This window comes from Rhopilema esculentum, chromosome 6 (assembly GCF_057945365.1).
Source record: "Rhopilema esculentum isolate cy_ngs chromosome 6, ASM5794536v1, whole genome shotgun sequence".
In the NCBI taxonomy this organism is placed as follows: Eukaryota; Metazoa; Cnidaria; class Scyphozoa; order Rhizostomeae; family Rhizostomatidae; genus Rhopilema; species Rhopilema esculentum.
This window is the reverse complement of record NC_142820.1, coordinates 13,447,213-13,459,955: the sequence shown is the minus strand read 5'-3', so window position 1 is coordinate 13,459,955 and position 12,743 is coordinate 13,447,213. Positions and strand designations below refer to the sequence as shown.

General features: G+C 36.8%; 1 protein-coding gene across 1 annotated transcript; it reads left to right on the top strand.

Moving 5' to 3' along the window:
* The first annotated feature begins 43 nt into the window (after positions 1 to 43).
* LOC135686583 (choline/ethanolaminephosphotransferase 1) lies at positions 44 to 10,665 on the top strand. The gene is made up of 8 exons (XM_065202853.2): positions 44 to 182; positions 5,109 to 5,407; positions 6,850 to 7,142; positions 7,473 to 7,557; positions 8,128 to 8,250; positions 8,708 to 8,869; positions 9,292 to 9,420; positions 9,800 to 10,665. Exons 2-8 carry the CDS (start codon positions 5,189 to 5,191, stop codon positions 9,896 to 9,898), a joined length of 1,110 nt encoding a protein of 369 aa, XP_065058925.2. The 5' UTR covers positions 44 to 182; positions 5,109 to 5,188; the 3' UTR covers positions 9,899 to 10,665.
* The last annotated feature ends 2,078 nt before the right edge of the window (positions 10,666 to 12,743 follow it).

Sequence of the window (12,743 nt, the reverse complement as noted above, 5' to 3'; positions counted from 1 at the left end):
AGCAAGGCGCGATTCCATGGAAACCAAGGATGTTCTCATCCATTGAAATAGGATTCTATTTATTTGTTCTAAACTCCAAAAACATAGGGGCAATAAACGAAACACGTTTACACAGAGCTTCGACGCTGTCACAGCCAGGAGGCCGACACGCAAAGTGGCTCACGAGACGCTGGACGAAGAAGGTAAGCCCAAAATCATAAACTTATCAAAATCATGAAATTTTTTGTTTTAAGGGTTGAAAAATGTCAAGAAATTAAAACGCTTTTTTATGAGGACTCTCCTATTTTAGCAAAACAGATCCGATTATTTCGATCCACACTTGGATATAGATTTTTTGCTTACTTTTGGTGATTATCCAGTGTTTATACTTTGAAGACTGTCAGACGAAAAGTGCATCAGTATCCTATGTTTCTGGTTTTTCGTATTCATGTATCTTAAAATTTTGCGGCACCTCTTATTTGAATTTGATTACATCCACTGACCAACCTAGTTCTTAAAATTTTACTACAAGGCTGTTGAAAAACCTATGTCGAAATAAGGGCCACAAATAAACCAAAAAAAGAACATTGAGCCTCTACAAAAGGTATCTGGTTCTTTTAAGAAAGAGTTTACATTGCAGATGAACAGACAACAAAGCAAAGGTAAAGTTGCATGCAATTCGATTGGCCTCCTGAACCACTTGTAGTTCGCCTACTCTATATTCTATATTCTATATTAAAATTTTCTATATTCTATAAACAACTATATAATTATGTGTTTTACTAAACTTCTTTTCAAGTAATAACCAGTTACTAAGCAACCAAGGCTTTTAAGAAACAAGTCAAGTCGCCTATTAAAAAGGTGTATAATATTTACGTGTATGTGAGACGATTAGAAAGCAGGTTCTCCATGTTAATGATCAAAATGCTGGTAAATTTATGGATCAGTGACTTACAAAGAAGTAAAGAAGTACAGGAATATCATGAGCATCCACTCCCCAAATACTCTCAGAAAAGGATGTAGAACCCTTTTTGAATAAATTTGAGCCAAGTATTTAATATTTTGGTTTTCAGAAGCATTAGAATATTTTGAAGTTTATACCGAATAAGCATCATTCAAGATTTTAATGTAAACTATGAACCTTTCTGGCTCATGAGCCATCATCGACATCCTTTTATCATCAAACAACGTTTGCAGTTTGTCTCCTACAAATCACTGCATATATTGGCTCTGATATTCAGAGGTCAGTGAATCAAGCACTGATCAAGAGCAGAAAATTGAAGCTGTTTAGTGATGCTAGATACAAAAAATAATGCAAGATGAAAAAATCAAATCTTTCTCCAAGCCAAAGTGGAACAGTAGCTTTCATTGCGCCGAAATTTGAAAGGACTAACGTTGCCATGGAAATCTGAGAAGAGAGTTTAAGGTCTTGTACTCCGGGAAATGATCTAAGGACAGCGCCCTTAAAAATGCCAGATAACTATACTCTAGAGACTGATTATATTAGAAAACAGAAAAGGGGCACTAGCAGTCTGCCAAAACCTTTCATTGACGGTTTTAGGGGGTCCGGGGAACCATGGCCCCAGATCCCACGCTGTTGGTAGAAAGAAAGGGCACCTGAAACAATAAAAATTATAAAGAATAAGGGCTTCGCAGATGTTTTTGATACCAGGCCCTTCAGTCACTAAAATCGCCGCTGCCACCTTGTGCCACCTCGGTAACTCCTTTACCCACCCCTAGGTAACTCCTTTACCCACCCCTGGTAACTCCTTTACCCACCTTGTGGCGCTCTAGGTAACTCCTTTACCCACCCCGGGTAACTTCTTTACCCACCGCCGCAGCCACCTTGTGGCGCCCCTTAACGTTTTATGCGAAACTGCCTCGAACTCAAATTTATTTTCAAAATCACCGCCAAATTTGCTGCCTTCGTGATTTTTTGTATATCTGGGCAAAGCTTTGATTAAGCATTTACATTAGGCAGCGACAAAGGATATTTGCTTTTTTTTGTTTTCAATTGTAAGGCAATATGTTCAAAATATTTAATACAAATTTTCGAGTTTCCAGGGAGATTCTTTGAAAAAAATCAATCGAATTGCAGGTATTTGCTAAAGATTTCAACAAGACAGTAATCAAGGCCAGATACTAAAGATTCGACAATAACCAATCCAATGAATGGTGTTAGTTTCAGAACATCGACGGATTTCTAATGAAAGATATTTTTTTTTGATTCACGCAGAAACGAATCTACAACAATTTGTCGAGCCTCATGCTCGTTAAGTTGATAAGTAAAGTGTAATCGCAGCAACTGAAGAGGACCTTTTCAATCTATATCAAAAGATTTTACAAAACTGTACCATGACTACGTTATCAAAGAAGAATACAGATACAAGTTGAACTCATCTCCAAAAAGAGAGTAATAAAATATAACTATAGTATAATCGATACATTGAAAATGAGAATTGGACCTAACACGCTCCCATGAGGAACAGCACAGCTGACTTGACGGCCGTAGTTGCCCTTAGATTATTTATATGATACACATCCGGACCCAAATTTCTTTCTATCTGTTGAAATAAAAGAATTTTCCATTGGCAAATGAATTTATTTTACCAACTAAATTTTGGTACCGCAAATTTGAAAATCGCACAAATTAGCGGAGACATAGCATACTTAAGTACTTTTCGTCCGACACTCTTCGGAGTGTAAACGTGGGATAATGACCGAAAGTAGGCAGCCTTTCCACTTACCCGGGTTAAAACAAAAACGGATTGAAATGTATCCGTATTTAAAGTGAGCCAATCGAAACACCCGTTTGCTTTAAGCTCGTTCTAATCCGTTTTTGATCGTTTTCACTAAGCTGGGTTAAAGTGTACCCAGGGTTAAAATGTGTCCTTAACCCTCCTCCCTTCTGGTAAATCAGATTTAGATTGTTATAAGCAGAAAGCGAAGCACGCAGAGCTGTGAGGGAAATCAGCATTTATAACGATAGTACTTGAATTTTTCGCACAAAACTGTTGTTGTTGTTGTTGTTGCTGTTGTTGTTGTTAGCGGATCCAAAGTTCCTATTTTGACGTTCCCACTAGCCCAAAGGTTGGTTAACACATACCCGGCCAAAAACTGGTCCAGTTGGAGACCCGTTTCTAAATTTATCTGTTTTTCAACTGGGTTAGTGGGTACGCAATGCAAAACGGATAACTGCGAACCCGGTTTTGTTTTGAGCCGGTTTAGTGGAAAGACTGCCTAAGCTGATTATTTATATCCAGGTGTGGATCGAGAGTAACGTGAAAGGAAGACATATTTGATTGGTTCTTTGTTTCCGCTATCACATTTTTTTCATTTTCTTTTCTGGTCCGTCTGGCGCATTTCGTAATGCTCTAAGTCTCATTCGCGAGTGTTTCTACTTTAGTGTATAAGATGGCTTTGGATTTCAACTACGTCAAGAGTACACGGCAAATATTGTAAATAGAACTCGTGAAGGTATTGTGAAGGTGAAATCTCGAGGAAAATAGGTCTTAATTAATATTTGCACATTTTAATTAACAAAATAGAATTTAAGTGTGTCTTATCTCTTAGCAACAACTTTATTTAACAAAAAGGAGAAGAAACAAAGAGAGGTCAGGACACTAATGTAGTACGTTAGTTGAAAGCAATCTGGGAACTAGCCTACCCAATATTGCCAAGTTTGCATGACAAGCAAAATGGTATCTGTGATCATGATATGACTTTCAACATTTGCAGAGGCATTTTGCTGGTAATTTGTGTAATGTGACCAATTTATTTAATCGTGCGAGTCGAGAAAGGAAAATTGAAGGGAGGAGAGAAGAAAGGTCAATAAATATTGCATTATGAAATAGTACGCTAGCAATGGTTAGCCCTGTTTACACTACACAAGCTAACCTGGGTTTACCCCCGGTTAAAGCTAACTCAGGTTAGATTTTCGTAGGTCAAGCTTCTTAAGCACGCATGCATAGTGAGAGAAATTGCGCCGAATGCAAAACAAAGCGCGAATGCGAAGTTTTCTCCGTGTACGAGGCCCACACTGGGAAATAATTGTTTTTAAAGTTGATTTATTGTATTCTTTAAAGTTCACAAACAACCTATACGTTGACTACCGCCATTTTGCTTATCCTCACCTTCAATTTTTTGTGTTACGCATGCGTCGATATCTAACTAACCCAGGCGACAGTTTCCATTGTAAATGCATCAGGTTTCGAACCCGGCTGCATTTAACTAAGAGCGAACACAAGTTACTTTGTGTAGTATAAACAGGGCTTTAGTTGGCGTTCCATTGTACCAATTACAATAAAGATTGACACTGTAGAGCCTGGAAAATGGACCCTAGGTAGCAACAGTATAACACTTTGTAGGTGCAAAAACGTTGATCCGAGCACAGCAAAGGTCAAAACCAGAGCCAAACCAAGCTCAAATCAGGACCAAACCAGGACCAAATCAGAACCAAACCAGGACCAAACCAGAACCAGACAAGGGCCAAACCAGTATCAAACTAGGACCAAAGCGAGTAAAAGACAATTAATTATTTTTGCTTATTGGTTAAATCAAAATCCGGGTTTAGTCTGCGTAGTCTAGGCTCAATATAAATTCCTAACCAAACAACATACAAAAGTAAAGCAAAAAGAATCTCAAATATTTATTGTTTAATTTTTTTAAGGCAAAGTGATTCGAATTTCACTATAATAATAATTATTAACACAATATTGATAACATAATATAAAGCAAAAACAACACAATACAACTAGATGTAGTAGAATTCTGAAAGACTCATAGCTAACAATGAGCCATTGCGCTACCTAAGCATCCCACAATGCATTTTTAGACTGTCTGAAATCAATTTTGGTTAATCCGTAGAAGTTTACTGCCATTGTTTGGTCCGTCGCCAAGCTTACTAAGGACCGTCGCCACGCTGCCCGTTGTTAGCAATGAGTCTTTAAGGAGCTCTCAAAGTAAGTAAACTAATGAGATGAGAGCCTCCCCTTGTCGTTCATCAGAACAATAAACTAAAAAATGATGCTAAATTGCTAGTTTACGTAATAAGTTTCGTTAAATGTATCGAATAAAAATTCCCAGCAAATTTTGATCTTCAATTAAAATATTGCTTCCTTTATTTCCAGACATATCCCTTTGGTATCATAAATGACTTCTGAACTGAATCTCATCTGATCCAAAAGTGGTCTTACTGCAAGAATTGGCAATGGCAATTTTGAATGCAGAGAAGCTTGCCAGGATTAGAAAACATCGTTACCGATGCGAAGGTCGCGAGGTTCTTTTCATTCTGGATCCAGGATTTGACAAAATCACTGAATGCCTGCCGAGATTCATCTCTCCAAATGGACTTACGATTGTTGGAATACTGTCTACCACTATACCTTGTATCCTTGTGTCGTATTTTGAACACATTGGAAACAGACAGGCATGATGCTTATTACATGGTCTTTACAGAACTAGCTTTACTATGAGCTTTCTCAATTTGGCTGTTTGAGAGGCTGCACAGTGAATGGTTGGCGGTTGGGTGGCGGCTTTAACAAAAAACCCTGAAAACCACACCATTTTTATTACAATTCCATGCCAACAGTGTCTATTTTCAAAAGCAGATCTAATTTTTACCAATAGCATTTCTTGACCCCTTTATTTCTTCTGGGCACTGTCACTGGATTACGATTCAATTTTAAAGCAAAATCAAAAGATCCATTAATCCATTGAAAAATAATATTCACTTGCGTGCTTCTTTATCAATTTTAGGTTTGTCTTATTAATTTTAGGTAGGTCTTTTTTATGAATTTGTCTATCTCAGCAGCTCCATAATTTTGAACAAGATCTTCACTGCTAATTTACTGAGAAATATACCAAGCTGTAATTCTCGACCAAGAAAGTCACCTACCCTTTGTAAAAATCTTAATACAAAAAAACTGCTTTAGGTCAAAATTGAAAATCTTATCAACCTTGAATCAATCAATTTCATGATTCGAGCAGTCTTTATCTATCTATTTATCAGTCTTTATCTTTTTTCAGAAAGAGTTAATCTAATTTCGCAAAAATGAAGAAAGAAAAGAATAAAATTACCAGAACAATGTAGCTGTCTTGTTACAGTCTTGTTAGAAATTCGATTTTACAAAGAACTTCGACCACATGAAAAAGTGTCAATCCCTTTTTCGATATCTTAAAATTCACAACTCGGGCTGAAACCAGTGTCGGCGCAAGCTACTGCAGAGTTGAAGCGCCTATTTTGCCCCGCAGGGTAAAACCAGTGTCAGCGTCCATTTTGCCTCGTTTCACTGCTTTGTACCAGGCTAATTTTCCTTAGGAAATAGGAACTACCCTTACCTAGACCCTTTTAATCAGTTTTTAGAAGAAATATGTACCCTCATACCCCCTTTGTCGCCATCACTGGCTGAAACGGCTGAAAAGAAAACAACATCTGAGTTTCTGCATTAGGTCAGTTTACTGATCAGATCATGACTATAAGAGATTTGGTAAAGCTAAGATATTAAAGGCAATCGTCAGATGCAAAAAAGGCTTAAGCCATTATTTAATCAAGAACTGACCAATCAGTGTGTGTATGTGTGTGATACCACTTACACGACCAATCAGTGTGTGTATGTGTGTGATACCACTTACACTCATTAGGCAAGCCATTTTTGTGTCTGTTGATTGCCTTTATAAACTTACTTGAAAGATTCTACAAACGCAAGTAAGAAATTAACTTGAAAACAAGGCTAAAAAGGTCCTACAAAAAGGAAGAAGGTAATAAAAACTGTGATCAGCAAACTTGACTCCACCTCCTTTCTTTCTTAGCTTTCCCTCCTTTCTTATGACTTTGCTATGAAGTTCATTATTGAAATGTTTGATTTGCAGGGGGTGCAGGACATGTCAAGCTGGTGTGCTCTTGGGTTTTTCATGTGGCTTCTTTGTGACAGTATTGACGGGAAAGTTGCCAGACTAAGAAATCTCTCTAGCCCCTTTGGAGAGCTTTTAGACCACGGAGGCGACTGCTTCGCTCTCATGCTTTCTTCAATGACAATTGCATGCCTGTTGCGAGTATCTGAGGCACAAGAAGTATTCTTCATGTGGTTTGTTGTGGATCCCTTCGCTAACTACATTTCAGAGCCATATACGATGTATATTTGTGGCAAATACCAGTATGCAAGGTATCTATACTATCTTAGCTGATAGTTCATAGCAAAATTCAAAATGGGAACAAGAATATCATTCTGTAGAGGCTGCGACTTTAGTTCACTTATATAAGTTGACCTAGATTGAAAGTACAACAAGAACGAGCTGAGGAGATATGGAAATTACCCTCGAAATTACCCAACTTTTATTTATCTACCAAGAATGCTGGTTAAGTATTAAGAATTAAGTTTTAATCCATGAGAATGGTATATAAACTGGTCGATGTTTTGGAAACATCGTAGAGTTATTGCTTTGGTTGTTCTTTTGAGGTCATATTGAAGTAGTTTTCTTTGTTTCCCTTTCAGTTTCGACTTTCTTGCAGTGGTGACAGCATTCACCTGTATTAGCCTCGTATCCGCAATATACGGCCTTGACTTTTGGACATATAGCGTAAGCAAAATAATCTTCAACTCAGTTACTTCTTCTTTTGCATTTGCAAGTGGTCAGGCCTCAATGATACCTAGTTGATGTTTTCAAAGTAGGGACAGACTGGCAACCAAACAAGAGCCGTGTGATCTCGAAATCGGAGATCTTGAGAAGAGCGCAAATTAAGTGAGCATAAAATGAGGGTTTATCGTCAACTCCAGCAAAACAATGTTTCTTTAAAGCTTCAAAATATATATTTATATATATTCACTTCTACAATCTTAAGTTAAAGATTTTACAAAATAATCCTCACAAGAAAAATAATCCATCAAAACATCCCTGACGGAGGCCCTTTGGGCTGCTTTGTCCTTGCTTTAATGGCTTCTCATTTTATTTCATTTTAAATTCTTTTTACACAAAATCCCCAAAACCTTTTAGCTATGTTTATGCTATCGAAGCGACTTAAATAATTTTATATAATAGGAGAGTTTACATCTCATTTTGCAGCTTTTCCAACTCAACCCCAGTCAAATTTATCTTTCACAAAAATTTACTTTTTAATGACAACGTTAAATTATATTTCGTACTTTCTAGATTGTTCCTGCTGTGAACTTTCAATTTCGGCACATATTTTACATTGTAAAAATCGTGATTATTGCTGATATTCTACTGGTGAAATCAAGAGAGTTATATAACACTGTGAAAGGCCTTCGCGAGGTATACAAAGTGTTTTTGTTCAAAGGATAAATTAGAACTTTCATATCAAGGTTGTTATGGTAAGGGAAAGAAATATCATCATCACTGTTGGTGTATACAGAGATAATGACCGGTTTTGTCTAACTCGAAATCTAGCAGGGAGCATGACTACTTTCAGAACTTCAAAGCAAAGTGAATACATGCCGAAGTAAGAAGACCAACATAAGAATCGAAACTAGGAATTAAAGACGAACAAATCTTATCATTATTATGAATTTCAGTACACATTTCTATTCGTTTATATCAGAAATTTTGTTTCTATCTTATGTTTAACGATTGCAAAACTCAATAATGATTCATCTAAAAACCCTGGGGCTTGCATTCAACAGTACCCCTGATCTCTACGTCCCTGCCCCCCACTTTTTCAGCAATTGTCCATTCTTATTATCTCAATTAAGTCAATATTCATAATTTGCAGCCAAAGATGCAAGCAGTGAAACCTCTGATCCCGCTTCTAGTCGTTACGTTGTCAACCGTCGTTGCATTCTGTTGCTGCTCGTCAGAATTCTTCCAAAGCAATTCAATTCTATTTCTGCTTTGTTTCGGTTTTTCATTCGTCAAGATTCACATCCAGTTACTTGTAAGTAATTACTTTTGCTTATTTTCATTCACAGAGAATTCATCGAATCGTAAACAAAGCTAGAAGCTCTCGGTTGTCGGTTCCCTTTTCGCTCATAATTGATTCTAACGAACATTCATAATTCTCAAACCTGTTCACATATGCTCGAGTTCAGCTCGAATAGCAGGATATTTCTCAAATCCTTTGTTAAGAATAGCGATTCCAAAGAACGTAATATGGTACCTTTTGGATTTTGACTATATTGCCTAAAGGAGCTGTACAAAACGATGGTCTGTGACGCACGCTATACAAAACTGGCACAAATTGGTTGAATATGGCCACATGGACGCACCAGTGGTCCTCTAGGGGGTCTGAGTAATGTTGGTGCATTAACTAATTTTCAAATTCTCAGCATGTTATAATTATCAACTTCTATGTTTTAGCTGGCGCAGATGGTCAAATCACAGATAAAGATTTTCGACTATGCCTTGCTTTTTCCAATATTTGTTTCATTCGGAATCATATTCTGTGAAACACCGAAGATGGAAAAGAACTTTGTTCAAATATTTTCTGTAAGATCAATAAGTATAAAATATTTTTTGAACACGAGAGGACATTCTCAAATGAGCTTGTGAGTTATTATATGGGAAGAGCAGAGGAACTTAAAGTTATGATAATTGAAAAAATGAAATTCTAAGAACTTTCTAAAACTAAAATAGTACGGCCACTTTGAGTAAAAATTGTAAATGACATTATTCTTAAGCTTCCCTGTATCGATGAAAAATCTATAAATTAACCAAACACCAGTTTCTCAATGCATTAATATTCTTTGTTAGAATAAACGCCTTGTTTGAACCATGGGCGCTTCATTTATCATTCATCGGCGTGACTTTAATTATAACCACCATTCTTTGTTTTAAAATAATTTATGTCCTTTTTTATCTTTCGTAGATTATCACTGCACTGGATACAACAATTTATTTTTTCCGCTTGGTTTATGAGCTCTACAGAGGTTTTTATGTGGAGAACGTTGAGGAACTGCGAAAATGAACCGACGATGCATTTCAAATTATGCATTTTATCTAAGACAATTATGGTTCTTGTTATTTCGTTGGGAAGCATCCAATTCATTTACTTGTTTAAGTCTTATTCCGTTTATTTACATGATACCCTTTTGAACTCCGATATCCGAGTTAATTTATATGTTGGCAGGCTTCTTGCTTGCTGCGGATTTTAAAAAGAAATTGTTGCAGGGGTTATTCGAGCGTGGTTTTGTTACCGTTTTGTGGTGTTGTAAATTTGATTTGTGTTGTTGTGATTTTAATTTTGTGGTGTTGTAAACAAATCGACTCTCTGGAAAAATGTTTCGCAAATATAAGGAATCGTTTGGTAAAACTATATGAATTTTCACTCAATATAAAATTCAAGATATTTGATTCCAATTTGATTTCCCTTTTCTTAGAAACCAAAGAAAATGTATACCCTTTTCCCTAAATCAAGTAATTGAAATAAGGTCAAACAAAGAAAAATTGGAAGCTATATTTAGATTCCTATATCATACACTCTATCTTCTATTATCTATTTCCTAGATATATGACAAAATTGAACCCCTTTCTCAGAGATATTGAAGACACGGCTGCTTGCACTTGACAATAAGAGTGGACCCGCCGGGAGACTGTCGAATCCGTTCCCTCGAAATCTTTATACCTTGCGCTGCAAGATAACCGGCAAGAGCCTTTTGGATTGAGCTGTTTAATTTCTGCAACTCTAAAATCCAATGCCTCATCTGGAATTTGGCTGTGCCCCTTGCCGTCAGGCCGTATAATAAAATTCGTCTTTCAACTGTCCTCATGGAAACCTGCAACAGGCTACCGATTTGCGGGACAGAGAACCCCAAATCCGAAAGAGACAAAACCTGCAGCTCCGAAATGTCAAAAGATGGTCTACCCTCATGTCCATTGTAGGTTAATGGCACCCTAGCCATCTTGCTGGCATCTTCTATCGACCTTCGTGCAGCTAGAGCGTCTGAATAGATGTCTTCAGGCAAGCGTGTTACTGAGTCAATGAAACTGATGGCATCCACAACTAAGTCAACAGTTATCAAAATATCACCAAAATCAATATTATTTTTAGCATTTAGATTAAAACATACTTTTTCGATAGTTTGGCGTACAATTTCTGTGAGCTCTCTCATTGTACTTTGAAAAGAAGTCATTCAAGGTCCTCGGGCCTATTGTGCCTTAGTACTCTTGATACTCTATGTTTGGTAGTTCCAGGCTCCAAGTAATAAAAAGAGGATATCAGGTTAAGTCAAAATCTGCCATTATATGAAACAGGAAGTACAATTTTATAAATCAGAGAGCACAATTTTACAATGAAGAAAGTGCCATTTAATAGCATAGGAGTACCATTTCACAAAACAACTAGTACCATTTTATAAAACAGTGAGTACCATTTTCTGAAACGAGGTACAATTTGATGAAGCAAAAGGTACCATTTTATGAAACAGAGGGTACCATTATTCGAAAGTAGGTACCACTTGGTGAAATGGACCAATTTTAGAAAACTAATGGTACAATTTTACAAAACTAATGGTACAATTTTACAAAACTAATGGTACCATTTGATAAAACCCTTAATGAAACAGACGGTACCCTTAATGGCGGAAACGGGGGGTACCCTTAATGAAACAGACGGTACAATTTCAGAAAACAAACGGTACCACTTTATAAATGCAAGGTAAAAATTTTACAAAAAAGCATTAGCAGAATTTTGGCGGAAACGACACCCCATAAGTTTGGGCTCGTCTTGATAGTCTGATATGTTGATACTCTTGGGTGTCAACAATTTTTCTTGGCTCAATTCATAAACTTGGAAATAGTCACAGACCTGTCAACTCTCCCGGTTCAGCCGGGAGACTCCCGGTTTTGATTGCTTTTTCCCGGCCTCCCGGTTTTAAAATTTTCTCCTGATTTCAAAGATGTCTAGCAGAATGTCTAGGAAGATTCCTCACTGAATGTTCGATTGAACTGCGCATCTTATGCTTCAAAGACACATTGAATTCCACATGACAAAATTTTTTCTTAGTGCTTATTGATTAACAAAAGACATTAAAAGTTATTATGAAGATACTTCTCGTGATCATTTTTGTCATAAACTGTTCGCCGAGCACAACATTTTATAAGGTATATTTATTCCCTTAACAAATTACTGTGATCTCCCTGTTTTTGACCAAATCTCCCTGTTTTTCTTTTGGAAAAAAATCTAAAATCTCCAGGTTTTGAAAATTTAAGATTGACAGGTCTGTATTCATGCCAAGCTTTTGAAGCGCTATGGAAATATTTCATTTGGAAAAGCATGCTGTGGCATTTCTCTATGACCCAACATCAGCAAAAGTTCAGTATCTCCTCTCAATGAAAGATTTTTTCACTTCAAATGAGTTTTATTATCATGATGTCTTGGCTGGTCTAACAGAACTATTTCTAACATATCTTGCATTTGCCAATGAAATTGAACAAGGTTCCTTCCCTGTAGGAACAATTCTAAATTCAATATACCTTACTTGTGTGAAAGAATTCTGTGAAACAATGTCACAATTCAATCCTTCGATAAAATTTGTCTCTGACTATCTTTTGGTGGAGTATTTGTCTGTGTTGGGGCTATTAGAAATTTGGTGATTTCAATCTTGACCTAGCATTCACAAAGCCAATAACACCCTTACAGTTTACCACTAGACGGATTAACTATGGGCCTGTTCTTGTCTATCACATCCGTGACATGAAGCTTCTGCGACTTTTGAAGAAACAGCTGTTAGAAGTCTCTGGATTTCTAATGAATCAGACAGACCTGGTTACTGTCGGCCACAAGATCAAAATCTTGTTACATTGTTCAATAA